At 37.1% G+C, this 27,294-nt stretch overlaps 1 protein-coding gene across 9 annotated transcripts in view; it reads left to right on the forward strand.

Annotated features, from left to right (window-relative positions):
* The window catches only part of LOC146489134 (uncharacterized), a 101,807-nt gene that overhangs the window by 38,862 nt on the left and 35,651 nt on the right, over window positions 1-27,294 (forward strand). For all 9 annotated transcript variants that reach the window (XM_085105772.1, XM_085105740.1, XM_085105756.1 and 6 more), the window contains 19 exons: window positions 2,590-2,674; window positions 5,362-5,518; window positions 5,710-5,906; window positions 7,140-7,430; window positions 8,095-8,388; window positions 8,932-9,085; window positions 9,475-9,668; window positions 10,069-10,371; window positions 11,319-11,612; window positions 12,696-12,852; window positions 13,153-13,346; window positions 13,820-14,113; window positions 14,528-14,821; window positions 16,902-17,061; window positions 17,804-17,997; window positions 18,754-19,047; window positions 19,745-20,053; window positions 20,974-21,127; window positions 21,461-21,654. In XM_085105772.1, coding sequence (XP_084961898.1) covers window positions 2,590-2,674; window positions 5,362-5,518; window positions 5,710-5,906; window positions 7,140-7,430; window positions 8,095-8,388; window positions 8,932-9,085; window positions 9,475-9,668; window positions 10,069-10,371; window positions 11,319-11,612; window positions 12,696-12,852; window positions 13,153-13,346; window positions 13,820-14,113; window positions 14,528-14,821; window positions 16,902-17,061; window positions 17,804-17,997; window positions 18,754-19,047; window positions 19,745-20,053; window positions 20,974-21,127; window positions 21,461-21,654 — 4,213 coding nt within the window. The remainder of the gene's footprint in view (window positions 1-2,589; window positions 2,675-5,361; window positions 5,519-5,709; window positions 5,907-7,139; window positions 7,431-8,094; window positions 8,389-8,931; window positions 9,086-9,474; window positions 9,669-10,068; window positions 10,372-11,318; window positions 11,613-12,695; window positions 12,853-13,152; window positions 13,347-13,819; window positions 14,114-14,527; window positions 14,822-16,901; window positions 17,062-17,803; window positions 17,998-18,753; window positions 19,048-19,744; window positions 20,054-20,973; window positions 21,128-21,460; window positions 21,655-27,294) is intronic.

The raw sequence follows: 27,294 nt of genomic DNA on the forward strand, positions 1-27,294 counted from the left end.
GGACAATGTGGACAAAGTGTTGGAAATCCAGCGAATACCCAATGCATTCCAATCAGAGATTGTGGCACAGACATTCGAAACTATCTAAGGGCCACGGGGTTTGCTGACTGAACACTGAAAACTGAGGCGGAGCTTCCCGTAGGCAGAGCAGGTAGCGAATTACTGTAACGCAATACCCCTGACCTTAAATAAGAATTACCTTTAATAACGCTTGCAATTTGATTTTGAATTACTGGTTATTACATCCACACGCATTTATTATTTTAGTGATTTTTTTAAAGCTATTTGGCCTTGTGTTCTGTCACTGTTACCGTACAGTTTTCGGACGTAAAGAATGGGGAGCTTAGTGGGGAGGCGGCAGGGTAAGAGCGAGGAAGGAAACGGGGTTTCGTCACCACTGTCGTCCCTTTTTTCCCCAATTCCTGCAGTACGACTCACACCTGCTACAGTCGACCACAGTACATTGTCAGCAGGAATAAGGGAGGGACGTAGGGGGAGCAACTTTTGTCAGAAAGAGGGCCAGGGTTTCACAGCCTGGACGGCACAGCTAAGCTCCTTTGGCTGTAAAGCCAGTTCTACAAAGTGACATAACTAACTGACTAAACTTCAGGGCAAAATTTCCCTTGATATCTTCGAAATCGATGACAGCCATCTAATCAGGTCTATTTGCTCAAGACATCGAGATGCTTATGGCATCAGGCGGCGCTGCCAAAACCGATTCTGCGCCGGTCCCACCAAGTTGGGCAGCTTATCATTTCAAGCAAACGAAGGGAGATCGGAGCATCACATTTGTGCAATCTAGACTTATCCACAAGCTGACCTCGATAATAGTGCCTGTTGGCTTTCGCAAGTACTCTAAAAATTCAGAGCATAGCACCATATATTCAGGCAACATGATCTTGTTGGATCGTGTTCTTACTTTGACCCATTAAGGCCAAAGAAACCATACTTTGTCTGCTCAAATTCCATTACTGATGGATGAACTATCTTTTATCGTATGAAAACTATCATACAACAGACAATTTCTGTGAACAATAAATTGAAAATTGGGTCTCATCCAGATGAACTAGACAGTCACATTGCTTTTAACTCTCATTGAGTAGCATTCATGGTAGCCTCGCGAAACGCCCCTCGGGGACGTGAGCGATGAGAGGCGGCTGTATTCGCAGACTACGTTAGACTGAAATTTTAAAAACTTCATCAAAAATCAAAACAACTGCGCGAGTGTAGACGCAACCAGATAAAATTGTGATAACCCAAAACCGTAATCTCAGTTTGAACTGATTATATAATTAATTGTCTTTGGGGTCTACTCGCTTTTTATCCCGTGGACAAGGGCGTCGTAAGTGCTAGGTCAGCGGTCTACCGGTGAAATGTATGTAACACAATCTTTGTGACCAAATGTATAAAACGGCCTTGTTTCCTATAGATGTCCCATATTTCTTAAACATCCAGTGTGGCCGCTCAAAGGTATGAATTATATAGCACTCTTAGATATTTGCTCCATTTTTTTTCAAAGTAAGATTGAATGAAAGAAGTCCTGGTTTCATTTTATTCCATATTTACTACCCGGTGTTGCGACCGGTTGACAACGTAAACTAACCCGTGTACGGCTTTTGAACTCCGCTAAAATCTTTTGACACTGCCCCTTAAAGATAGAAAACCAAGGAAAATAGTCTAACAAGCATAATTCATGCACAGGCAGTGCCCTGTAGCAAGAATTAATAAACCATTGTTGTTTGAAACGTTTTCATGTTGTGTTTATCTGAGTTTTAGCATCGGAATGCCGTGACAGAAAAGCTCAAATTTCGCTAAAGTACTACTTGTAATTCGCGGCCTCAAAAATTTCCTTCTGTGTTGCCCATAGTTTTGAAAGCGGATTTTATAAGAACAAATGATGCTCTTTCACGTGGTGTAAATCTTTATCCTCAATGCCATGTACCAGTTGATGATTTTAGCCTCGCAAATTTGTCAATTTGGCATCACGAGAAATCGCTTAAAAAATTGTAAAAAATTGAAAAATCTCCTAAATATTTAATTTTCACTTCAGATGAGTAACGTACCATTCATGATGTCCATAATTATGTACTTTATCAGACTGGATGTTTTTCGTTTGGAACAAAACTGGTTTGATTTTTAAAACAAGGTCTTCGCAACATGTGGTGTCAGACACCGAAAACCCGGTTCAGGAGCGGTGAATTCAAGATCATAGCCTCACATCAAAAATAATTATCAGATCGAAGTAAAACATGTATTTCTTGCAATAGTTTACCGTGGGCTATGTTGTAAATTTTTTTGAGAATTTTGAATTATTCGCTATTGCACACCTCTGGTTGATATTTACAGACATCCGCTCTTAAACGCTTCACACAGTAATTGAGACTGTTATGGCCTAACAAACGGCAGAACCAAATGGTCAGTGGCAGTTATTTGGACATTTATGCCGATTACCATTGCTGCAACTGTTACAACTAAGCTAACTTAGAAGCACCTAAAAGACAAACATCATTATGAACGTTTTTCGATATTCTAATAACAACGTATTACAAAATTGAACGAAATTTGATTTTTATTTTTTTTATTTTGCAGTTGACATTTGAGGGAATAATAGGATCGTCGTTTGAAAGTGATATTGCTATCGATGATGTATCACTTTCAGATGGAAACTGTCCAGGTTAGAATTTATGCAGTTATCGCAGCTTTTCAAAGATGCTTAATAACATCATCACTTAAATGACCAAGGTGAAGTTTTGTCTTTTTGGAAAGGTACGAATAAGTATATATACAAGATTAAAACCATATTTTTTTTTTTTTTGCGATATATTGCCTTTGTAACACATTATGTCTTAGAGCCGGAGAGGCAGATGACCTTGAGATTTGAACATGCCAGAAAGTACATTACATACTCAATGCCAAAAATTCTGAACACCAACCGCTGAAGCTTGTAGGAAATTTGTTTATTTGTTTCTTTGTTTTTATTTTTATTATTATTATTATTTTTTTGGCATGACTTTTAAGGCTGGTTTCCATATGATCGCAGATCGCAATAAGGTCTGCGATCGTCTGCGATCCTGCGATCGTGATCGCAGACAATCGCAGAAGATAGAACCATGTTCTATCTAAAGGCTGGTTTCCATATGATCGCGGATCGCAGATCGCAGATCGCAGATCGCAATAAGGTCTGCGATCGTCTGCGATCATATGGAAACCAGCCTTTAGAGAATCGGGTAAATGACTTTATACTATTCCCACTGTCTAAATAACCACGAAACTAGCCTTCGCGCAACGCTGGCATGTTTGTAACGCCTCGGTGTTTTAAAGTCAGTGCCACCAGCGTCTCGTGGGAATTCATCTGCCTATTTAAAAAACTTTACTGTTTTTTGGTCCTTCTCGCCAAGCTACTCTGTTTTGGGATTTCAGAATGTTTTTTACCCATCACCTCCCCTTCGGCGTATTATTATTATTATTATTATTATTATTATTATTATTATTATTATTATTCCTTATTTTTCTCGGTAGCCTTCCATTTGGTGTCGGTTTTTATTCCCTTTTTTTAGGATTTTTAACTTTGTATATATTATTGATTTCTTTTAATAAGAATAGCATAGTAACTTTATGAGAAAAAAAATCGGCTTGAAAGTTGTCTCTTTTTTCATCGAAATGAATTGTAAATAGTTTTTAATAGTTCTTTTTTCTACTTTTAACTTGTGAATAGCAATTTGCTTGAAATATGTTAATAAAGAGTTCTCATTATTAATTTTTAAAATTATTATTATTATTATTATTATTATTATTATGATTATTATTATTATTATTATTATTATTATTATTATTATTATTATTATTATTATTACCTGTTTCTTTCTCTTTTTTTTTTCCATTTGTTCTCACGCAAATTCTAATCCTAGTAAAACTAGAAGTTCCAGAATGGAAGTGAAGTGCTGCAATATGTAGAAGCCTTAAGTGAATTGCATAAAAATAGTTTTAGCATCTTGTAGTCGATGAGCTGCATATTGTTTGCAGGGAGCTTGTTCCCCTTATTTTGTGAAATATACAGAGAGTGTAAGGCTGTTTTAGTTTTTGTAAAAATAAAACTGTGCAAATGAACATTTGGACTTTTTTAAGTGTGAAATGTTCTTTGATATAGAGTAAACAAATTAAATTGCAAGGGAGCAAATTATTATTCATTATTTTTTTATTCCTAACGAGTAGCATGTCAATGACATAGATATTACAAAAGATGCTCTGTTAGATGCAACTATTTCAATCTGTACTATTATACTGATGGATGAGGCTTTAATCGATCAGAAGTTAATTTCACTAATACTCGCAATGGACACTAAATAGTAGATAACATTTTCAGGTAGTGGTAAGATGTATATTTAGATAAGCGTCTATTCACATTTCAAACGCGAACGCGTACGAAAGATTGAAGCGAATTTATTGACCCGTGCGGAGCACGTTTTTCAAAAATTTAGCGAAAACTGTTGGGAACACGAATAATCGGCCAATCAAAACAGCATTTTATTCAAAATTGACAATCGAACTTGTAATTTTTTGTGACATGGATTCCCAGGCGCGCGATGGCAGATTCTCTTCGGTTGGGATTATCACAGGCTGTTGCTGAAGCATAATTTTTTCGCCGTGAACTCTCGATTTTCACTGAGTGTTCAAACTGTCGAGTATTCCTTAGAAGTTATTCTTGCGATTGACTGTTTCAAAAGGTTAGCTTTCCTTCTGAAAAAGAGACACATGGGAGGCTTGAAATTTATGCGATAACTGCATGGCCATGTGGTCTAAGGGCATGTAAACCACAAAGGGGCCTGGGGACCGCTAAAAGTCTCAAAGAAATCTCAAAGTCGAGTCTGAGGACAGAATAAGGATGGCTGCCCTCTGCGGACAGCAATTATTTTAGCATAATAGTTGCACTTTTTCTTCAGTTTATTATGTGCAACTGATACGCTTTTTGATAATCTTTTAAACATATTAAACAAATTAAACATAAGTTTACCTTTTCACTGTTATTTGGATTAGCCATGGTGGGTATGCTATTAGCGTATTTTTAATCGCTGTAACTTACTTTATTTTTCGTTTATGGGACGTGGTACTTCTTTTATTTTCAGTCAAAGGATACCTTGCACATTATGTTGTTAAGTTGTTTTTAATCCATCAATCTATATAGGCTAATATATAATGTCTCTGACGTGTTCACCAATGGTTTCATACTGCAGTAGTTGAATAGTTTTTTTCATGCCTTACATTTTCATGCGAAGATAAGCATTCTCCGTCATTTCTTTGACTGTCAAATGGTGTCGGCTATTTTGAAGATTCAATGTCAAAGAGTCAGTTTGTGATCCTTAGGCTGTGGCGGTGTTTTGAATCAATCTTCTGGGGAGCTGTCAAAAGAAAGTGGAGGCGACGAAGGGGAGCTAAGTTGCAACTGGACTATTGGAGATGCTGGCATAAGTCAGGCAGTGGCGATAATAACACTGCAGAGAGTATACTTGAGATATTGCAGGTACAACTAAGTCCTTTTTCAGTAAAAAAAATATATATTTATATTTATATCATATGGACTATAACTTGAAGAACACAACAAATGAGATTTTTGATAGTACAGCAACAGCAGTGATAAATACTAATACCTATTAGTATTGACAATTCTCATATTCTGGTCGCTTTGTAAGTGCCTTATATTATCTTCCTTAGTGAACATTTAAAGATACGCAAGGCAGACGGCACTCAAGTTTTCTATCAACTAGGATGCAGATCATCTTTACCGTACGGGACCGTGCTGGAAATTCCATTTGAGCCTGGAAGCCATTTTTCATTAGATGTTTCCTTGGAATATAGGTGGAGTGCAGTAAGCGTTAAGTACAACATACTCAAGGACGGATTCAATTCAGGTGTGAAAATAAACATTTAATTCAAGTTATAATTATTGCCCAATAATATTTAATAATAATAATAATAATAATAATAATTATTATTATTATTATTATTATTATTATTATTATTATTGTCGATTTATCTTAATATTTTATCTTTCCTTTCTGATTTACTACGAAAATCTCCTTTAATGTCCTTGAATTTGCTCTTTTGTTTCATTTTTTGTTCATATACAATTGTTTGCCTATTCATTTCGGAGTATCCCAGTACAACTAAATGATAAAGTAAATCTAGATCTTTGTCAACAAATAGTTTTTGTACAATAACTTTGTTGTTAAAATTAGAAAACGACCTCTGGCTAAAATAACTAAAAAAACTACAAGCTTTCGACTGCCCAAACTGCAGTCTTCGACGGGTAAAATAAATGATATGAAAGCGATGAGGAAATTTAAACAAAAAGCGTGAATTGCAAAATAATAAAAATGTAAATAATTATGAACGTTTGTTAAAAAGAATGTTGTATTGTTCAGATAACGGGCAAGAATTGTTATCAGAGTTAGGTGTCACTCTGGTATACCACGCTTCTAATGTTTTTCTGGTTCTGAAAGTGCCTTTGTCGATAATTGACGCGTTTTTCAAGCCGCAGTTTTGGTGTTTCTCAAATGTTCTTTTTTTCGGGTATTGAAAGCTCTGCCAGTTTCTCCAATATAGCACCAAACATTAGAAGCGTGGCATAACAGAGTGACACCTAACGCTGATAACAATTCTTGCCCGTTACCTGGACAATACAACATTCTTTTTAACAAACATTCATAATTATTTACATTTTTATTATTTCGCAATTCACCCTTTTTGTTTAAATTTTCTCATCGCTTTCATATCATTCATTTTACCCGTCGAAGACTGCAGTTCGGGCAGTCGAAAGCTTGTAGTTTTAGTTAAGTCATTTTAGCCAGAGGTCGTTTTCTAATTTTAACATGTTTCATCCTGGCTACGGCCCCTCAATATTTTTAAATAACTTTGTTGTTGGCGATGTAGTTTTGTGTAAATATTTTAGAACTGCTAACTCTTCTTTCTGCCTTCATTGTTTTACTCGCGTCCTATTACATTCACCCTTTATCTGATCGACAGATAATTAAAGAAAATAGTTCTGCTTTCTGTTACAATAAACGGATTACCTATAGCTACAGTAGCTTGACATTCAACTTTCCTTCATTTATTAAATTCTCATTTTGTTTGTTTGTTAACAGCGGAGCCTGTATCTTGGAATATAACAGTTTTCAGCATCACATCGTCATCAGCCAGGGTGCAGTGGCCCAGTTTTCCGCTGTCTTTCTCTGTCAGTTACTATTTTGTGCGATACAAAGAAGACTCTAATGGCGTTAGTAGACTCTTCCGTGTCAGTGGCTATAGTAACACGCACTACACTAGCCTGCTAAGGGGTTACACAGCTTATGATGTCCAGGTATTTGCTGTTACCACTAACAAGGGGAATTCTACTTATGCCAGCAATACAGTGTCTTTTCAGACACCAGAGGGAGGTAAGTAACACAGTCTATAATAAACGTATACGATATATTTTTTGGTTATTTAAAATGTAATATTTACATGGAATTTGTTCCAATTCGCTCTTTTTTTATTACATTTCGTTTCTTTTGTGGAGTCCCTGTATGTTGTTTCATGTATGCTGAACGCCCTGCACATTCTTATTCTCTACGGTTTGCGACAACCACACTTTCTTGCATTACAAACAGGCCTTATACTAACCTCTAAAGTACCTTCAGTTCTACAATAATGCATTTTCAAAAGTTCCCCTTTATCATCTCCCTAAAAACTTAAATATTTTTGGCCATACTAGCGTTTTTGTATCGTCTCCGCTTGTCCACCACAGAACGGTCGAAAACGATCAAAAGGCTAAAGAACTGGTTGTGCATGTGCAAACTGGCTCCGATTTGGACCAGAATCGATGTCGTGTGATATGGAGTTCACCCGGCCACACTAAAAGCGAAGGGTTTTCACTGAATCAATGCGTTGGGTGGTTTTCAAAAGTCTCCATTGCCGTAACGGTTTTGAAAGTCTCCATTTTAGACAGCGTTTCAAGCATTTCATTGTGGACCGGGCGAAAAAACTATAAAAAAGTCTACGTTTTCTAACGAAAACAAGTTTGTGTAAACTAGGTCTAACACTTCAATGTTTTTTTCTTAGTTCCTAGCCAGGCTCCCACAAATGTAAAAGTAGAAAATCACGGATTAGATGAGTTTTTGGTACAATGGGACCCTGTTCCTCAAGAATACATCAATGGCCGTCTACTGGGGTATAAAGTTTACTACAAAATAACTGGGTACTATTACACTGAACGCGTTGTTAACACAAACAACTCAGACGTCACGCGAGTTATACTACCAAATATCCAAATAGGGCAACGGTATCAAATATCAGCATCAGCCTTTACTTCAAGAGGCCAGGGACCTCGATCATCCTATATTTACAGCACTAAAGGTGTGTATACGTTCAAAAACTCATGATTTTATCAAAGGCATGAGTAAACCTCTTATCCTGGGGACGAACACTTCAACATAGAACTTGCCAGGCAACAGTTTTAATCACTGACGCATGAACGTTTGACAAACATTTCATTTCGATTTTCTGCCCTGGGTCACTGACGAATGCCGTAAAGCCTTCATAACTAAACAAAATTCATAACTAAACAAATTTCCGAAAACATTACATCAGAGATAAAATCTTACCATGCGGTGGGAAAACCAGAGAAATCGATCGCTACAAGTCCGAAGCACATGGTTTCTCTAGACGCTTCCATTCAAACACGATCAAGTAGGAAAACGAGACCGAAGCATTCCAGAAACTGAAATAAAGAATTATAATTGCTGAGGGTAGCCTCAACACTGCCTTGATGTGAATATTACAAAAAAGGTAAAAATGGAGGTAAATTTACCTCGGATTAAGTTTTTCATATACACCGCAAAGTACAGATTCCATTTTTCGTTCCATTAATATTACAAATATTCTTGTTTGTTTTTCAAGCTTGTGAAGGCTTCGTGAACCAGTCGTCTGGATGGCTGAACCTCACTCGCAGTAACTACAACACTCTCAACTGCAGTATTCTAATCCATAGTGCGGGTTCAAATCAAGGAATTGTTCTGATCACCTTCCAGTACATATACCTATCGTACTGCAGGTAAGATTTTTTTTCAACCTTGCTGAATGTTTCCCAACTATATACATATTTTTTTTTGTATAACAGCCTTAACGATTATTGTCCCTCCGTGTCATGATCTGTTCATTACGTCAACATTTGAAAAACGTTCTGCTCCTTTTTGCACTAAAACAGGGTTACTATATTTTGAATATTAGTTTAAGATGATAATCTAACGATATTTAATCGCGGAAAATTAACATTACGCCAACTAAGTTTAATAAGGTAGCATCACCGACAGGAATCGAAAAATGAAACGTATCTGTGACGAATCGTGAAAGGTAATTAAACAAAGAAATGCTTTTTTCCCCATGGATCAAAACTTGGCACTGTTCTTCATGATTGCAATTATCATATCTCCATGATTGCAGTGAGTTTATCAAGATTTATAGCAGCGATGGCACTGAGGTGTTTAATCGACGAGGATGTGATTCACTTTCCCGTGGGTCAACGTTGGAAATTCCTTTTGCTGGCGGAGACAGCATAAGACTAGCGGTCCTACTCTCATACCGATATAGCTCCGCCAGAATTCAGTACACAGTTCTGGATAAATCTCTTAGCTCAGGTAAGAAGTTTGAATAAAGCGGTTTCTAAACATCATCTAAATATTAAAAACACCGCAGGTGAGAACTTTAAAATTTTGGGGTTCCACTGAATACCAAATTTGTTTTCAATTCTATCAGACAAAGGTAGCTTAGAAATTCCCTTGTCATGAGATAAGGATTAATTGGTATTTTTTTCTGATTTAGCATCGCTTACTTATTTATTCCTACTTGTTAGAAAGGAAATGCACTTAGAAAGCAATATTCAAAAGTCAAGCTGTCGATGACAGTCAGATTACACTTCCACTGAGAAATAGCATTCTTAAAATATCTGGAGATTTGTCGCTTGCAAACATTAGTATTTTAACTATCAGTTATTAAATAATTTAAAGACGCGCCTCCATTATTTGTAATTCCTTATAGCTCAAGTTCTACCTTCTTGGAACATTACGGTGACCAGCATGACGCCAACATCATTAACAATAAGATGGCACGACTTCCCATTGAATCGCCCTCTGCAACGATTCTTGGTGAAATACAAAGAACAAAACATAAACCTCACCATGGTTTTCCAAGTCTCTAAATGGTATAATACACACTACTCTGGAAGTGTATTGAAGGGCTACCAGTTTTATGAAGTGCAAGTTATTGCTGTAACAACAGCCAGTGGAAACGGTACATATATGTACTCAACAAAAGCTGCACTAGCAAGGACCAGTGAAGGAGGTAATGTATATACCATGACACTGATATCAATAATTTTACTACTAGAGCTAAGTAGTGTAATTAATGCTCGTGACTGAAGTTAAAACAGCTGAACGCATCCTGGTAAAATGAAATTGAAAAAAAATTAATTGTTAAGTTTATTTGATTCGAAAACCTTGGCTATTAGTTCTACTTGGTTCCAATAAATTTACTTACTTATAATTGAAAGAGTCAGCCATCAAACTCAGAGAATGGGGGTAGGAGAAGAGGTGTTTTGTTTTTAAAGGCAACGATTTCAATAGCTGTCCATTTAACATTTTATTATTATTATTATTATTATTATTATTATTATTATTATTATTATTATTATTATTATTATTATTATTACTATTATTATTATTATTATTATTATTATTATTATTATTATTATACTGGCCATATTACGTGTTTTTGTTTGTTTATGTTTATATGAGAAGTACATAATGTTTACTTAAAGCAAATTGAAATAATGTAACAGAATCCTGATCTCCTGCCCAAGCCTTTTACGATACTAAGAGTAGGCATTTGCTTGTACAGGTGAAGTTGCCTTATCGTCTTTGTCGAAAAAGGCAAAGGAATTGCCATGGACACCCGAAACCACTGAACTGCTTCTCAAATATATGAAAGAGTGCAGGACAAAGTGTGAATTCTGCTGCGTCGATTTCGAAGCGATGGCTTCAAGTTTCCGCAGCTTTGTTGGCAGACATAGCCCTAGGGATAACCCTACACATGTAATGCAAGGCTATCTTAGGACCCTTCTACAAGGGTAACCCTTACTTCTAGGAGGGTTACCCTCCTTCCTTGTGATGAGGTCCTTTGACTGGTTTAAATGTGCCCAGGACAAGTAGCAGCTGTTTGAACTACTAGTACAGAAGGAAAGTGTTTATGAAATATTTTAGTTAATGCAAGTATGTTTTGATTTCTTTCAGTGCCTAGCATTGCGCCATCGAATGTACGAGTGACTAACTTGCACTTCGGCGAATTGAAGATACAATGGAATCAAATTCCTCAGCAGTATATTCATGGCCGACTGCAGGGGTATCGAGTATACTATACCGAGTATCCATATTGGTACGGGTCAAAAACCGTGAACTCTAGCAGCCCAGATGACATCATGCTGGTGGTAACAGGTCTGAAGGCAGCGCACCGGTACAGGATATCAGTTGCAGCGTTCACGTCAGTAGGAACAGGGCCGAGGTCCTCCAACGTTTACATTACAACAGGTAGTGCAACATGAAAAGAAATTTTTGTGTTTTTGTTAACTATAAAGATGAAAAAGGAAATTAGTGTGAAAATGTCTAGTAGCAGATGAAGGCGATATATGCATACTGTGTAATATGTTCTGAACCATGGTATTGCTAACCCAATATGGTTTTATTTTCTTTTTTTTTCTTTTTTTGCAAACGCAATGAAATTTCAGGAGTTTTTGGAGATTTATCTTGAAAAAAAAAAAAAATTGATGTTGTCGGTTAGTGTCCATTGACTTTGATGTTACTATAGCAACCAGTTTTTGACAGGGTTTTTTGTCAGAAATTGGAAAATCCTTTTTTTTAAAATGTAGCCAAAATTACTTTCGTCACTGAAGATTTAGCGTTTTTATATCATTTTTGGTGATCCTTTATTGGTTTCGATTACACTTCGCTTAATTTCGGCGCTTTCCTGAGGTTTTGAGGAAATCCAGAAATCCAAGATGGTGGATCTAAGCTGGCCTCCATTTAGCAATAATGACGTAAATACCACGTCATAAGACGTCATCAATTCCCGTTCTGGATCTCAGTAAGGTCCTTCAAGCCTCATTGTCATAGCCTTATAGCTGCCCCCCACCTCCACTTCCCCGGTGCGCAAAGTTCTCTTTCCCTTTGAAAATATCGATTTTCAATTCACTAACAGGAATAAAATTGTCCGTTCACTCGAAAGTACCACAGGAGGTTACATTTATGAAGCACATTTAATTTACACTCAGAATGAAAAAACTTACATGATCCAGCTTAAACTAGTATTTTTCCATTCAACTTGAAAAAGTTGAAAACTAGCCTCTTACCCATGCCAGATGCCTCTCTCTCTTTCTCTCTCAATTAAACACCTTGTATTTGAATCACGTGGGCCAATTTGTCAGAAAGGAGCTCGGACAACTTAAGATACATGTAACAAGTGAAAATAACCAGCTCAACTGTAGCGATATATTAGCTTCTTGAAATGCGCACGTATACCGTTTCTGAGGACCTTACTGAGAAACGAAGAAACAGGAACAGTGTCTCTCTCATTATTAACTAACTAACTCTGTGATTGTTTTCTGTTTAAAAAAGGCTGTGGAGGATACGTGAATCAGTCATTTGGACAGTTACACATTGGCAGCAATAGAGGATCTAGTTACTTAAGTTGCAACTTCGTCATTCTTAACGTGGGCATTAGTCAAGCTGTTTCTCTGGTCTGGATTCAAGATCTGTATCTCTCATACTACAGGTACGCTTTTTTTTTTTTTTTTTTGAAAATATAAATAACTGCAAGTAAACAGTCTACGTATCAAGTACAACTTTTTAACATGAATGGATTGATGGATGGATGGATGGATGGATGGATGGATGGTGGATGGAAGTAAAGTACGCTGCTTGTCTAGGGAGACTGAGAAAGTGAAAAAGAAATGTGTAATAATTAACTATATCATTCCATCACTTTATAATTAGCTCATAGTTCCCATTTCCAAACTAATGGATTTATAAAATTCTACCCGCTAACAACCTTAAATTCTTTGTTTTCTTCAAGTGAGTATATCAGGATAACTGATGGCAATGGCACACTCGTTTATAGTCGACGCGGTTATTCCTCATCTATCCGACAGCCATTTCTACAGGTTGATTTTGGCAGAAGAGACAGCATTAACTTCCAAATTTCCTTAACACGTAGCTACAGTCGCTTGAAACTTCAGTACGGAATTGTCAAACAGGGTCTTGGGTCAGGTAAGGGTATAGCTAATTACTTTATCAAAGCCAGGTTTTTAAAGGGGCTTGTCATGTAATTTTGGGTAGGTTTATATAAAGTGGTTATGGGGGGCGAAAAAAAAAAAACAAAGTGTAATCTGTAACGTTCAGTAATCGTCTTTATCATATGGCCGTAATTTTATCAACAAATGAATTTTGCATCGCAGTCACGTTTGGAGCTCGTAACTAACAAAAAGGCACACGATTGCCCAAAATACCGCGACCTAGCCCCTTAAGCAAATGCTAAGCTCATTTTGCAATATTTCTTTCCGGGATTTGTCATGCGCTATTATTTATTAACTTTTAAGAATTGGATCTTCCACGGGCCCAAGAATTAAGATGTATTGATTGATTCTACACCTTTACTCCTCTTGCACCCAGCAACTCATTCCTTCTTTTTTTTTCTTATGATCATAACGATTTAAACACGTAGCTTCTTTTATATTTTTCAGCGCTACCAGTATCGAACTGGAACGTGACAATCGTCAGTACACGAACGACTGGAATAACAATCACCTGGCAAAACGCAGCACCACTAATTAACGAACGCGTACTTTATTATATTGCACTAATCGGTAACTACAATGGCAGCGTATTAGATGAAGTGGTTGTGTCGGGAAACAAAAGCCTTGCAAACTTCATCGCATTATCACCTCACACGGGTTATCAAGTGCGTGTTGTTGGAGTTGGCAGAAGTGGGCAAGGCTACAACAGCTCTGCTATCACTGCCTGGACAGACGAAGGAGGTAAACATGAAGTTGTTGTTATCCTCTGCAGTGATTCTTTGAATAGACGTTGAAATTAATAATAATAATAATAATAATAATAATTAAAAAAAAAAAAAGATTGGGCAGGCTAGAATTCATTTTAAGACATTATTTCTTATCACCTTAAGCTTTAAAAAACCAGCGTAGTTTTAAAAACAGTTTAGCTAACATATTCACCACATTCATCATACTTTTACAAAAACTGTTCTCATTCCCCGTGAGGTAGTTTCAAAGCCCAGGTGAACACGTACTTGTAGAAATTATTATAAATAATCCATCCGCCGGATAACTGTCATAAACAAATGAAAATTTTTGGAAAAGAAAGAAAGATAAAAAAGGAAAGAAAACTGGGGACAGCTTAATTTATTGTTGATTTCCTACTTTCAATTTTAGTTCCCAGTAGAGCACCTTCATATATTCGACTTTCAAACTTACAATCTGGAGAAGTAAAAGTACAGTGGAGTCCTCTTGCTCAGCAGTATGCTAACGGCCGACTTCTAGGATATACAGTCTACTACCGAGAGTATACTTATCCATATTTGACAAAATCTGTTAACACGAGCAGCGGAAATGATCATATGGTTATATTGAGAGGTCTGAAGGCGGTACAACGTTACAGGGTACGGGTAGCAGCCTTTACATCAAAGGGAGTGGGACCATCGTCTTCCTGGTTCTACATAACAACAGGTAAATTTAAGTTAAGCAATTAATTTAGCAAGCTTATGATCTATTGTTTTTTTTTTTTACTCTATACCACTGCATGACACGGCTTGCGTGGCACACACGAGCTATAACTTTAACTACGAAAATGTTTAAATTTATAATTTTCGAATTATAATAAACTTCGGGCAAGATATTTTAACGTTTACCTGAACTTTATACGCCATCCAATTGTTCGGACGGTGAAATGTTTCCTTCATTAAAGTATATGACAGAGCTAGCCTTCTTTGCACTGTGATGCCGGCAAGATAAAAATATGTCAACCTTTAAAATCTATCATCTTTCATTCCGGTGAGGGTAAAAGGCGGAAAGAGTTTGCGGAATGGTATGTGGAATGGCGTGCGGAATGGCATAATTATGCGAAATACGATTTACGCGGGGAATAAATTAACTGAAGAGCGCATCCTGTTTTCGCGCCAATTTTATAAGAACAGCAGTTTTTTCGATGTTGCAGACTATTAAACAACCAAACAACAGATCGAGGATTAGAAAATATACGCCTGGGATAGAACATGTCTGATCGCTGGTTAGGAAGTGACAGTGAAGAAATCGATGAAGTTTCGCATTCAAGGAACTAAGAATAAATTAAATTTCTAGTTGACAAAAAGAACGTGGCAGCAAGTAGCCTAGACAAAAAGCAACACCAGACTGGAGAAATAACATCAGTCCAAGGCGAAAACTATTATATGAGAAATTTTAAATTTAAACTCGGTCATTTTATCAGACTCTTTGACGGTTACAATTTGTACAACTCATGGGAAAAATATGTTCTACTTTTTCTCACCTTACATTTTCGTCGAGCGACGAGTACGCAAGTCACTGTTGAGCTGCTGAGCCAGCTACCTAGCTATTTAATAATGCGATTCAGGTAGCTATAGTTCAGTTACGCGTTATCGAACTAAACATATCCGTCTTTAATTAAGGTCTTTCAGTGCCAGACGTCCCAACCTAAAATGAGATTTAAAAGCGAAAAAGCCCTAAAGCAAAAAAGCAGATAACAAGTATGGTGTCTAATTATCGACACTGGTTGTTTGAAAGGTTGTGAAACTATTCTTATCACAAATGCATTTTGGTCAAATTGTTGTTCATTTTCCCGCTCATGATAAATGAATCATCGAGCATACAGGATATGAGAATTGATATTTTACCGAGGGTTTAAAAAAAAAGAAAAAAAGGATTATTATTTGCCCTCGGTAAAGGATCAATCTTTGTCCTGAGAAGACTTCACGCTGCCACGTTATTTTAGTCAACCGAAGTCGCATGGAGTAAAGTGAACATGAAATTTAATTTACTACGGATTTACTCATAGTTCCTTGAATGCGAAAACTATAAACAGTTTTTATCGCTTCCTTTACCCTCACTTCTTCCAAATCAACAATCAGACGATCAAATCCTCGAATTGTTGTTAATATTTAGCAAGAGTCCGCAGCATCAAAAAGCTGCTGCTCTTATAAAATTGGCGCGATGACATTACGCGCTCTCCAGTTAATTTATTTCCCACGTAAATCGTATTTCGCATAATTATGCCATTCCGCACGCCATTCCACATACCATTCCGCAAACTCGTTCCTTCTTTTACCCCATTCTCTATCATATTTAAATTTAGATAAAAACCGGTCCCAATATCACGCTTTCTTTAAGCTTAAAAATAATCCTTTTTTTTATTATTGTTATTATTATTATTTTGATTACTCTTGTTTTATTCGAATAAGATTACATTAGGTAAATATCTAATGATAAAAATAAGCGAAGGAAGTTTTACGCTACGTTTCGATGACTCCATGTCATCATTTTCAAGTGAAAAGAAAATAAATTGACCACTTAATATATATCACCCTGCACGGTATATATTAAGTTGTCAATTTCTTTTCTTTTCACTTGAAAATGATGACATGGAGTCATCGAAACGCAGTGTAAAACTTCTCTTGTTTTTTATTATTATTTTCGTATTATTTTATGCAGTCAGGTATCTTCATGTCTTTTAAAGTGTGATTATATTATTTATTAATTCATTTACTTACTGTATCTATTTCTTTCTGTTTTCTAGCTTGTGGAGGAAGTTTAAATCAATCATTTGGTCACTTACAAGTTGGTCGTAGAAGCTATTACAGTAGTTATCTGCGATGCACCTGGGCAATTGGAAACGCCGGAATAAGCCAAGCAGTTGCTTTTGTGTCGTTGCAAGAACTGTACCTCTCATATTCCTAGTAAGTTTAGCAGCCATTAGCCTCATATCACCACAATCCTTGTCATTCTTGACAGAAGTTTTCTTCTTAAAAGTACTTCTTTGTCTTTCGTTTTATAAATCAAAGTTTGGCGGCCGTTCAAAGTTGTGTAGAAAGACTTGCATGTCTTGTATACCGCTTAATAGCAATTGTAGCCTTAACTCCCATTTTCATTTTCTTAATGTTGACTTTTTGTATTTTCCATGCACATGGCTAAAATTATGGATATAGAAAGAGGCACTTGGGGTACGAGAGTAGTATAATAGTTTATCCGCCTTCTCAAACACCTCTTACAACATTTTAAAAAAATGCATCTATATGTGGACTGATCCACAGTTAACTATCAAGCGATGATAGTTTGCATTAATTGAGTGGCTGATTGAATGATTGATTGATTGATTGATTGATTGATTGATTGGTTGAGTGACTGAATGATTGCTTGATTGATTGATTGATTGATTGATTGATTGATTGATTGATTGATTGATTGATTGATTGATTGACTGAATGAGTGAGTGAGTGATTGACTGAATGACTGATTACTTCTAAATCGACATTCGTTGGTTCATCAATAGTAAAAGATATGTTTGTAAACGAATGTAATAAATTACTTCACATCTGACTAACCCGGCATTATTTTGATGTACTGTATACATTGATAAAAATTAGGACTGTTTGTTGTGCATTATCCTTGTTGACTAGTTGAACCTATTTATTTCGGTAGTGAATACATAAAGATCATCGATGGTAATGGCTTGATAGTTCTCAGCCGCTATGGATACTCGTCCGGTCCTCAGAAACCGTTCTTGGAAGTTGGTTTTGGAAACTCGGGGAACATAACTGTTCAGATTTACCTAACGCGGTACTACAGCGTCTTCAAGCTTCAATTTGGTATTTTCAAGCAAGGTCTCCAATCAGGTTTGTAGTTATTGTGTGTTTAATTACATTTCTATTCAAAAGTTCCCACAACAACGAAAGTATGATTTTCAATATAACCTCACGTGTAAGAAATAATGAAAAGGCTTGGATTACAAATCAAGTAAGCTAGGCTGATAATGCGTAGAACACTTAGCATGACAGCGACTTGAGTGAGACCAAGCCGAGAGTCAAAAATTCAACCGTGGACAGCTGTTTCGTGCTAGGCTGATAATGAGTAGAACACTTAGCATGACGGCGACATGAGTGAGACCAAGCCGAGGTTAGTTGTCTACTAAATGCACGTGGTAATGATTCCGGATGGGACCAAATTGTTCAAACGTTTACCATCGTCATGGGGCGTGACTATTAGCAATGAACAGATTATTTAGATATTTTGCCGCTATCGCGAATAAGCTAAGTGAGAACGTCACAATATTTGTAGGAGCGAGGAAGGGGGGAGGGTTGAGGGGCGTTTTAGAGCCTCCTATAATTTTTTTTTAAAAAGGTGCTTCGGACATATTTTGACGTGAAATTATTTTCCTATCACGTGTTAAGTTGCCTTGATAACCAACTTTACTCCAACTTTATTTTATTCTCTTCTGCTCTATCCTAGTCACACCTCAAATTCATTTTGGCTTGATAAGAAGCTGTATGGAGGCTATACATGGAATTTCTGTATCCACCTACCAAAATGTTTCATTTGTTTGCCCTGTCATTACTGTCCCTCTTTCACAGTAGCTTGTTTGTTTTTCTTAGCTATACCGGTGTCTAACTGGAGTGCGTCGATTGAAAACACCACCACCACAAGCATAAGGATATCTTGGCAAAATCTGACACCGGTGCTTGGTCGAAGAATTCTTCATTATTTTGTTGTTATTAAAAGTAGCAACGGCAGTATATTGAACGGTAACATCCGATCGGAAAATAGTTTCTCTGATGTATTTTATGGACTCTCGCCGTATAGAGAATATCGACTCAACGTCATTGGTGTAGATGAAGAAGGGAGAGCTTACAATGGTAGTGAGCTGGTAGCCTGGACGGAGGAAGGTGGTAAGTACACTCACATATACAATAATAACTATTTAGCTAATGTTAACCAATCCACTCATCCATCTAACCACACACCCATCAATCAAGTAACTGATTTTGAACTGAAAAAACATTAGAAGGATTTGTATGGAGTCATCGGAGCATAATAGTACTAATATCTCACCCCAAAATGCCAATAAGACTGATTTTTTTATTATGCTCTTCCAGAATTACTCAGCAAATCCTTTAAATTTTGAATTTTTTTTTGACGTCATAACTTGAGGAAACTATTACTGTATAGATGCCTTTTTCAATTTTTTGTAACTTTGAAATAGTTGTAGTTGTTTTACCATTATTTTTACTATTATTGATGATTGCTAACTTGCACGTCTTTAACAAAGATTGCTTTCTTTCTTTCTTTCCTTCCCGCTTTTTTGTTTCTAATTGTGAATTCATAAACAGTTTGAAATTTAAACTTGATTCATTTATGTAAACTCGGTAAAATTACAGAAGCAAATCCAGCAATCATAGTCGTACTCCGAGATATGAAACGAATATTAAAATCGTGAAGCGAAATGAGGCAACCTCATCGTCCCATGGCTGAAGAAGAGCAATAAGAAGTCTAAACGCCGCGATGTAAAACTTTAGTGACTTCAACCTGGGATAGACGATTATTTTGTTTACTATTGAGTTCTCCCTTCTGTTTGTTTCTCCGCAGTTCCGAGCAGATCACCAAGTAATATTAACATTACTGATGTAATGTCGGCAAGGATTACAGTCCATTGGAGTCCTCTTCCTCCGCAATATCACAATGGGCGCTTGTTGGGATATAAGGTGTACTTCAGGAAAAACGAGTACTATTCCAATCCTGTTGCATCCAACGGAAGCAGCACAACCATTTACAATCCTTACGCCACAAATGTGACTTTGACGGGACTAGACCCTGGACAACGATACGATGTTTCTGTGTCTGCATTTACATCCAAAGGAGAAGGAACACGTTCTAGTCGCTATTACGTGACCACAGGTAGCTCTTTAATAACAACTTCAATTAGAATTCTTCGTTAAAAAAAGTTAAATTATTTTAAAGTACCTAAATTATGATTATTTGAAGGCTTTTCAAAGTGACGAATAATTGCGTTTTCGTTTCTGAAATCTTGTTATCTCTCAGTTTGTTCAAAAACTGATGACGTCACAAATCGTCTCAGTATAAAGATAAATCACAAAATAAGAATATCTTAGGAAATACAGGAGTGATGCTGCTCAAACTTATATTCCCTAACAATTAGATTATGAGCTCGAAATTTCTCTCGCGTGAAAGCAGCCCGAATCAACTACCACGCGATAAAAATTTTGAACTCTCGTCACTATCTACAACAGAATATATAGTGGGTAGCGTAGCCAATAAGAGAACAGCACTCGTGATAGAACACTAATAGATTTGTAATTTTCTTTGTATTTTGAAGTGACAGATGCATTGTTGAATTAAATCTGTTAAAGTACTGCAGGCATTAAAACTAAGTGTTTGATACATGGTACATTACCCTGTGCATGCGTTGGAGGGTGTCCAATTTTTTTCTGTCTTAAAGTTATGGGATTATTTATTTTATTTATTTATTTATTTATTTTATTTTATTTTTTTAATTATGTAGCATTTAACGTTCTTTCTAACAGGACTCCCCATTTTTCACAGTAAATCACATCAACTTTTAGTGTGAAATACCTGTAAACTAGCTGGTGAGCCTAGCTTGCTGGTCTCACAAAAGCTAAGCGTATTTTCACAATAAACTGCTATCTATCTATCTATCTATCTATCTATCTATCTATCTATCTATCTATCTATCTATCTATCTATCTATCTATCTATCTATCTATCATCTACCTATCAACAGTTTCCGTTGTAATAGTAGTTATTTTAGTAAACCACCACACTTGTCTTTTTTTCAGCTTGCAGGGTAACTGTTAACGAATCAGTTGGCCTAATAGATGTGACACAAGCCGATTACAGTTCCTTATACTGTTCTTGGACAATAGGGAATGCTGGAATAACTGATGCTGTGGCCATATTTATAATCGAGACGATAAACCTTAATTATTGCAGGTACCTGTATAAGTGATAGTCGATCTGTTGTATTCGAGTTCTTGATTCCATTACTTACAACAAATATCTAAATGAATCTGTTAAGGCAAATCCAATGGTAATATAGGGGTTCAATTTGCGACCTTCTTCCAATTAGCGCTCCCTTTGCATTATGGACTTTGTCAATATTGCTACTCTACACTAAGAATGCCATTGCACGGGAACACGCGTTTTTTGCATATATAAGCCTTCCTCTGCGATAAGTTTCCCTGTATACACTTTAAAATTAGTTGAGGTGAAAACTTTTATGTAACCAAGTAATAAGATTATATTCTCTGCATTGTATCCCTATAGCGAGTACTTGAAGATTTTCGACGGCAATGGGATTTTACAGTATAACCAGAACGGCTGCTCCTCTTTCAATCGTGGATCAATAGTGCAGGTTTCGTTCCTGAATTCCAGTAACATCACAACTAACATCTACCTAAGCAGACTGCGAAACAGCGTTAAAGTTCTGTTTGTAGTTTTAAGAACCGGTTTCAGTTCAGGTAAGAAACACGTGGTGTTTTACTGATTGACCAACGGAAGATACGAAATCTATAGTTTTGATGTTTCTTGTACACTATGAAAGTACAGTCCGTGCATAGTACTGATAAAAAGGAACACTGTAATCTGGACCCTTTCTTAGTCTTCGGAGACATAGCATTTCACTAAAATTTTATTAATATCTCCCGTTTACACCCTTGGTAAATTTAAAGATATAGTTCAAGTGCAAAAGATTTTCTTTTTAAGGAACGCAACAGGAATTAATAACATTGGATGTCCTAGCAGTGCGTAAGGAGTTTTAACAACAACCATCGTTTTACCTACTCTGTCTTCCTATATTTGAAGGGCAAGTGCCACGGGCAATTGGTGTCAATCCACAAAAAAAAAGGCTATAACGTCCTTGTTCAATGAAGACCTAAAATGTCGGCCCAGTTTTACTGTAAATACCTCTGTCTACAGTGTACTAAATCGGCTCTGATATCCATTGATGGACTGTGTCGGAATGGATAAGATAAGCTAGGTAGGCTAGCTTATCTCAATTTCTTGCATTTTGCGTTCAATACTTCGCTTGAACAAACCACGAGTTCTTCCTTTCAATAATTCTGCTGAATTGACTTTTTTTCTCTCTGTGTTATGGAATTGTTTTGCAGCTATACCATATGTATTTTTGAGCCACTTTCAACAAAAGAGGTCAAAAACCCGACGAAACGTTCCCTTGACTGTTATTGACCGCAAAAAAAGATTTGACAGCATCGCGTAATGTAGCTCGTCGCATTTTTTTTTTTTTTTTTTTTACAGCGGTTACCAATAACACGTGACCTATCGCCTTCAAAAGACTGTAATAAAGTTGCGTTTAGGTGGACGTCAATCAAAGAAAAGCCGTTGAAATTGTTTTGAATTCTGAGAACATTTCAAGGCAACAGAACGAAGAAATTGACAGTTTTATCTGCTGACGGATGGTAAACTTTATGAAAGTTGATTTCCAAGACAGGTTACCTGAAAAATGCTCATTGTTTAGACGAAGCCTTTTTTTATTTTTTTGAAACATTTGAAATCGCTACACCTGACAATTAATTCTGCGATGTGCGCAAGTGAGCAAATTATCACGTGCAGTGAAAATCATTTTTTTTTTTAATTCAAAAATACCTTTTTTGCGCTTGATCGGGCTGGAGAATCAACTTAAATAAAGTTTTCTATCTCTTAGCGAGGTAAAATTCTTAGTTCCTTGCAGGGTTTCCTTGGAATCCTGTCAGAATTCAAAATAATTTCAACTGCTTTTCTTTGATTGACGTCCACCAAAACGCAACTTCATCCGACTCTTTTAAATGCCGTAAGTCCCGTGTTATTGGTGACCGCTGTAACAGCAACAACAACAACAACAACAACAAGCTTTACTTTCTCCATTCGGTCACATTATAGTTGTTACAGTTACAAACAACGACCATCTTGATCTTGGAGGTCTCAAGCTCTCAACAAAAGAATAAAAGCATCAAAAAGTAGTAAAAAAAAAAAGATATCACACAGAGTCAATGATCATAAAATGAAAAAAAAAAAAAAAAAAAATACCAGAAAGTTTAAAAAGTCGTTTAAAAATCAATGTCACGATTGTGGAAGAAAAATACAATATGTCAATATATAACTGCCATGTTTCTTTCATACTAAATCAACAATGGCAAAGCATGTTAGATTTCTTTTAGCTACATCTAAGGAAAACTTGTCAAGTTTACCGGTATTTTGATTCCATTCTAAATAAAACGTTTTAAGCTGTCAGTGTCCCAAGTACTAGAAATTTTAAATTTTTTCTTTGGTCTTCTTTAGTAATAACATATCGGAAGATAAGCGTAAAATTAATCAAATACGTGATACAAGTACCAAATTTCGCATATTTAATCCTTTTTAGGTAGGAAATAATAAGCGATAAGGATCCACTTATGAACTTAACTTATTCACTAGTTTTTTGCGGTTAATAAGTTTTCATATGTTTCCTATAAGGCACCACAGGACACCCAATTCAAAGGGAAATGATTTTTTTATAAAAAAGAGCCATCCAAGCTATGTTTTTCCTGTTTTTTTTTTTTTTATTTTAAAACTTTTTCCCATAATCTAGCATGTAGCTCCGTACAATTACACGTATTTTGAGTCTGCAAAGTCGTATTTATAAAACCATAGGGCACCTAACCCGTGATAAAAAAATAACTGAAGAGCCATTAAAATATACTGGTACTTTTTGTAGGTAATATTTTGATCACAATTTCTGTTACGGCACATTCGCCTCAAAGTGTCTACAATCTTTTTTAACAACACACCGTCACGCTGTCTCATTTAAATTTTGCCTTGTTCATTAAAGAAATAAACGAGCCATTTACACCATATTGCCCAACGGTATTTGAAGGAATTTTTTTTTTCACCTCAGTCTAAGCTACTGTTCTATTCGGGTTTTTTTTAAGGAAAAAAGTGTGTTTCTCTTAAAGTTTGGTTTACTCTTGATAGCAACTGTCATTACATGTACACAGTGCTGTACAGGAAAGGTTTGCCCTTGTACATTTACAAAGTTCCCGGCATGCCTGCTTGCAGCCGCATCTGATCAGTTCACTGCATGCTTTGGAGGCTTCAGGGAGTGATGTCCAGTGCGGTACCCATCCGTCTGAAGATTTAAGCCAGCCCCAATCAGATGCAGTGGGAAGTTCCTGGATGGAATCAAGTGAACGACCCCAGACATGACCAGCTTGAAATGCTGCTCTCCTTACATGTTCCGCCAGGGCCGCTTGGGTTGGCGGAATACTCTCTATGCTTCTGGTGGCTTGAGAAAACATGGACTGTCGTGCCGTGTTGACGTCCTGGTGGGGGGCTGTTCGGCTATACATTATAACCACGAACCCTTCCAGCACCTTAGATTGCTCCTCGGAAAGCATTGACTGTCCCAGTGGCGATGATAAACTGCGAAAAACTTCGGTCGCCTCGGGATAGCACTTCCATGCTTGAAATGCGGTCTTCTTACCCTTTCCAGAAAAAAATGATACCGTATCACATCCGGTAACGGCATGAAAGAACGGTAGCCCCTCGCATTGCTGTTCGGTAAGAGAACTGGCTATCTTGTGGATTGGCAGGTAGCGCATCTGCTTGCCGACGCCAAAGGCAACCCACAGCTCATCTAATTCCAACTTGCGCTCAAGTGCGATCGCCAATACAACCACATCTGTATCAACGGTTCGCACCAGAATCTTCTTCATACTATTCTCAGAGGCATGCTTTACATGAATGAATATACGAGTATCTGCTTCCTCGTGATTACAAGGTGCCAGGCCCGTCTTGTCTATTGTGGTGGAACTGATTACATCCACATCCGCCGTGCTTAATACCACTACATCACTTGCTTCGAGAGATTGAACGCTTGCTGCGAGATACTGGAATAACTCCTTCTTGTTGTCATCGAGCCTCAAAAACGACTTCCAGTTGAAAGGAATCGCTGCATTGTCGCACACACGTCTGCGAGCTCCTGTGCCTCTGGCCTCTCGAGTGCCTTGCTTGAGACTGTTTTCCAGGTAGCGATCCCACACCAAATCGATTCTCTTTACATTCTGTGCACGGTAACTGATGACGTAGGGGATAAAAACAGTTTCTGCATACTCCTTGAAGGTTTTGCACTTACCAGGCGACAGCATATTTACAATAGCCGCACCATCTAGCACAACAACATCAACCGAAGGACGCTCCAATGTTGTGTTAACTTCCACGCATGCGATAGGCTCCGATTTTTGTCCTGTTCGCATCTTGCCATTACAAGAAAGTGCAGGTGGACTTGAACTGTTTTCGTGCTTGAAGAATTCCTCGAGATTTCCCTCCCTTGCTTGGCAAGCAATATACAGCCTAGAAAAGAGGCGACAGTCACTCTTGAGATTAGAGACTTTAAGCATCGACGACGGGAACGGCAACGGCGACGGAGAAACCGAGGAAAGACTGAGGAGAGGACGCGGTTGCGTCGCGAAATTGGAAGCAGTTAAGCAGGCGCAATAGGACGACAACTTCCCTCGAAGAGGATTAAGAGCCGTTGTCAGTAACTTTCGAGAATCCGGCGACAGAAGCGAAAATTCGAATTTTTTTTTATTTGCCCCAAAAGACCCTTTTGGTGAACTATTTTCAAAAATAATATTCAAAAGTTCCAGCGAATTTTTTTTTTCGGCAAAAATTAGGAAAGTTCGAAATCGGCCTCAACGTGCCCGATGGCTCGATTGAAATTATGCAAATTAGTACATTTTTAAAACTCTCGTTCAAGACAACGCAACGTTTTCTCGAGTTGACACTTTCACAATCGTTTTTACATCCCTTTTGCTTGCTTCCAAACTATATTTTATCTCGACCTGAACATTCTTTCATTCGAAGTTAGCAACGTAAAGAATACAATGTTTGCTATTTCTTAGATAGAGTGATTTTAGCCATATTTCAGATGACCATATCATCGGGGGTATACGAATATACTGGTAATGAAATACCTGTTTTGAATGGGTAATTTTTCTTATTTATCATGTTAAAATATTTAGTTTGGCCCGTGGAAAGCGAGCCCGCTAGGTCGAGATGTGTGGAATGCACTTTGACACAATTCGCCATTTCAGCACTTCATGTTCCTCCTGTAACTTTGCACGTGTCAATACAGTTCACGGAAGCTTTTAGATAAAAGCCAAGGTCTCTGGTTTCATTTCATGCTTTAATACACGTAAATAACAAGCTTTAAACTTGAGAGCTCCCCATATTAGCATTAAGTCATCAAATGATTCGTTTCAGGTGAAATTTTCGAGTTTATATTGAGCCGTTCAAGTGAGATGAAAGAGCCGTTCCCAGGGAAACAACTTGAAATCAGTGAAATTAATACCCTGTCTCTCATATCTTGCTACACTTCCAAACTACCGTTATTTTTAAGCTAGAAAGTGTAAATGCTCCCTTTTTGGGTGACCTAAAACAGAATTTGCCTTAAATATTACGAATAAAGTCCACTGCAATAAAAAACTGAAAAAATCGCGCACCGACGTAAACTGTAAACATCAGCCGTTTCTCAACTCGCCACATGGGTGAAACGCGTCCGTTATTGTTTTACCTCTGTATACATTTATAACCAGAAAGTAGAAACAAAAATTTTTCTCTATGCCCATCTGTATAAAAGCACTTGCCAACGAAGCTTTTGTTTTTCTGTGTGTTTGTCGAAAATACTGAAGAATAGTGCAACATTGTTACTGACTGCTTGACTCATTCAATCATAACCGGATAACACGACTGAATACTAGATATAAAAAAATGCTCTTAATTCTCTCCAATCGTTACTCACATTATATCCGGCGATATCACATCCCAGAGGCAAGGCTGAAAGTTGTCTCAATTCCGCATATTAGAAATTTAAAGTTTTGAACAACGCGAACAACTTTCATTGCGTGACAAGTGAAATGTGATACGCAAGCGCGCGAAAAGCACAGGAATAAGCAATGTCAACATTTGCGCTTGTGATGACAGTGCGAAAATAATTTTTGAAATTACAAGAAGAAATTAAGACAAGTCAAGGTCTGCAAGGTATATTTGATTGCCGGATTGAAACGAAATTCATGTATCCCCCGGGGGGGATTTTACCGAATTCTCATCAACAACAACAACAACAA

The sequence above is a fragment of the Pavona decussata genome, unplaced genomic scaffold (genome assembly GCF_977016875.1).
Source record: "Pavona decussata unplaced genomic scaffold, jaPavDecu1.1 SCAFFOLD_6, whole genome shotgun sequence".
NCBI classification, from domain to species: domain Eukaryota; kingdom Metazoa; phylum Cnidaria; class Anthozoa; order Scleractinia; family Agariciidae; genus Pavona; species Pavona decussata.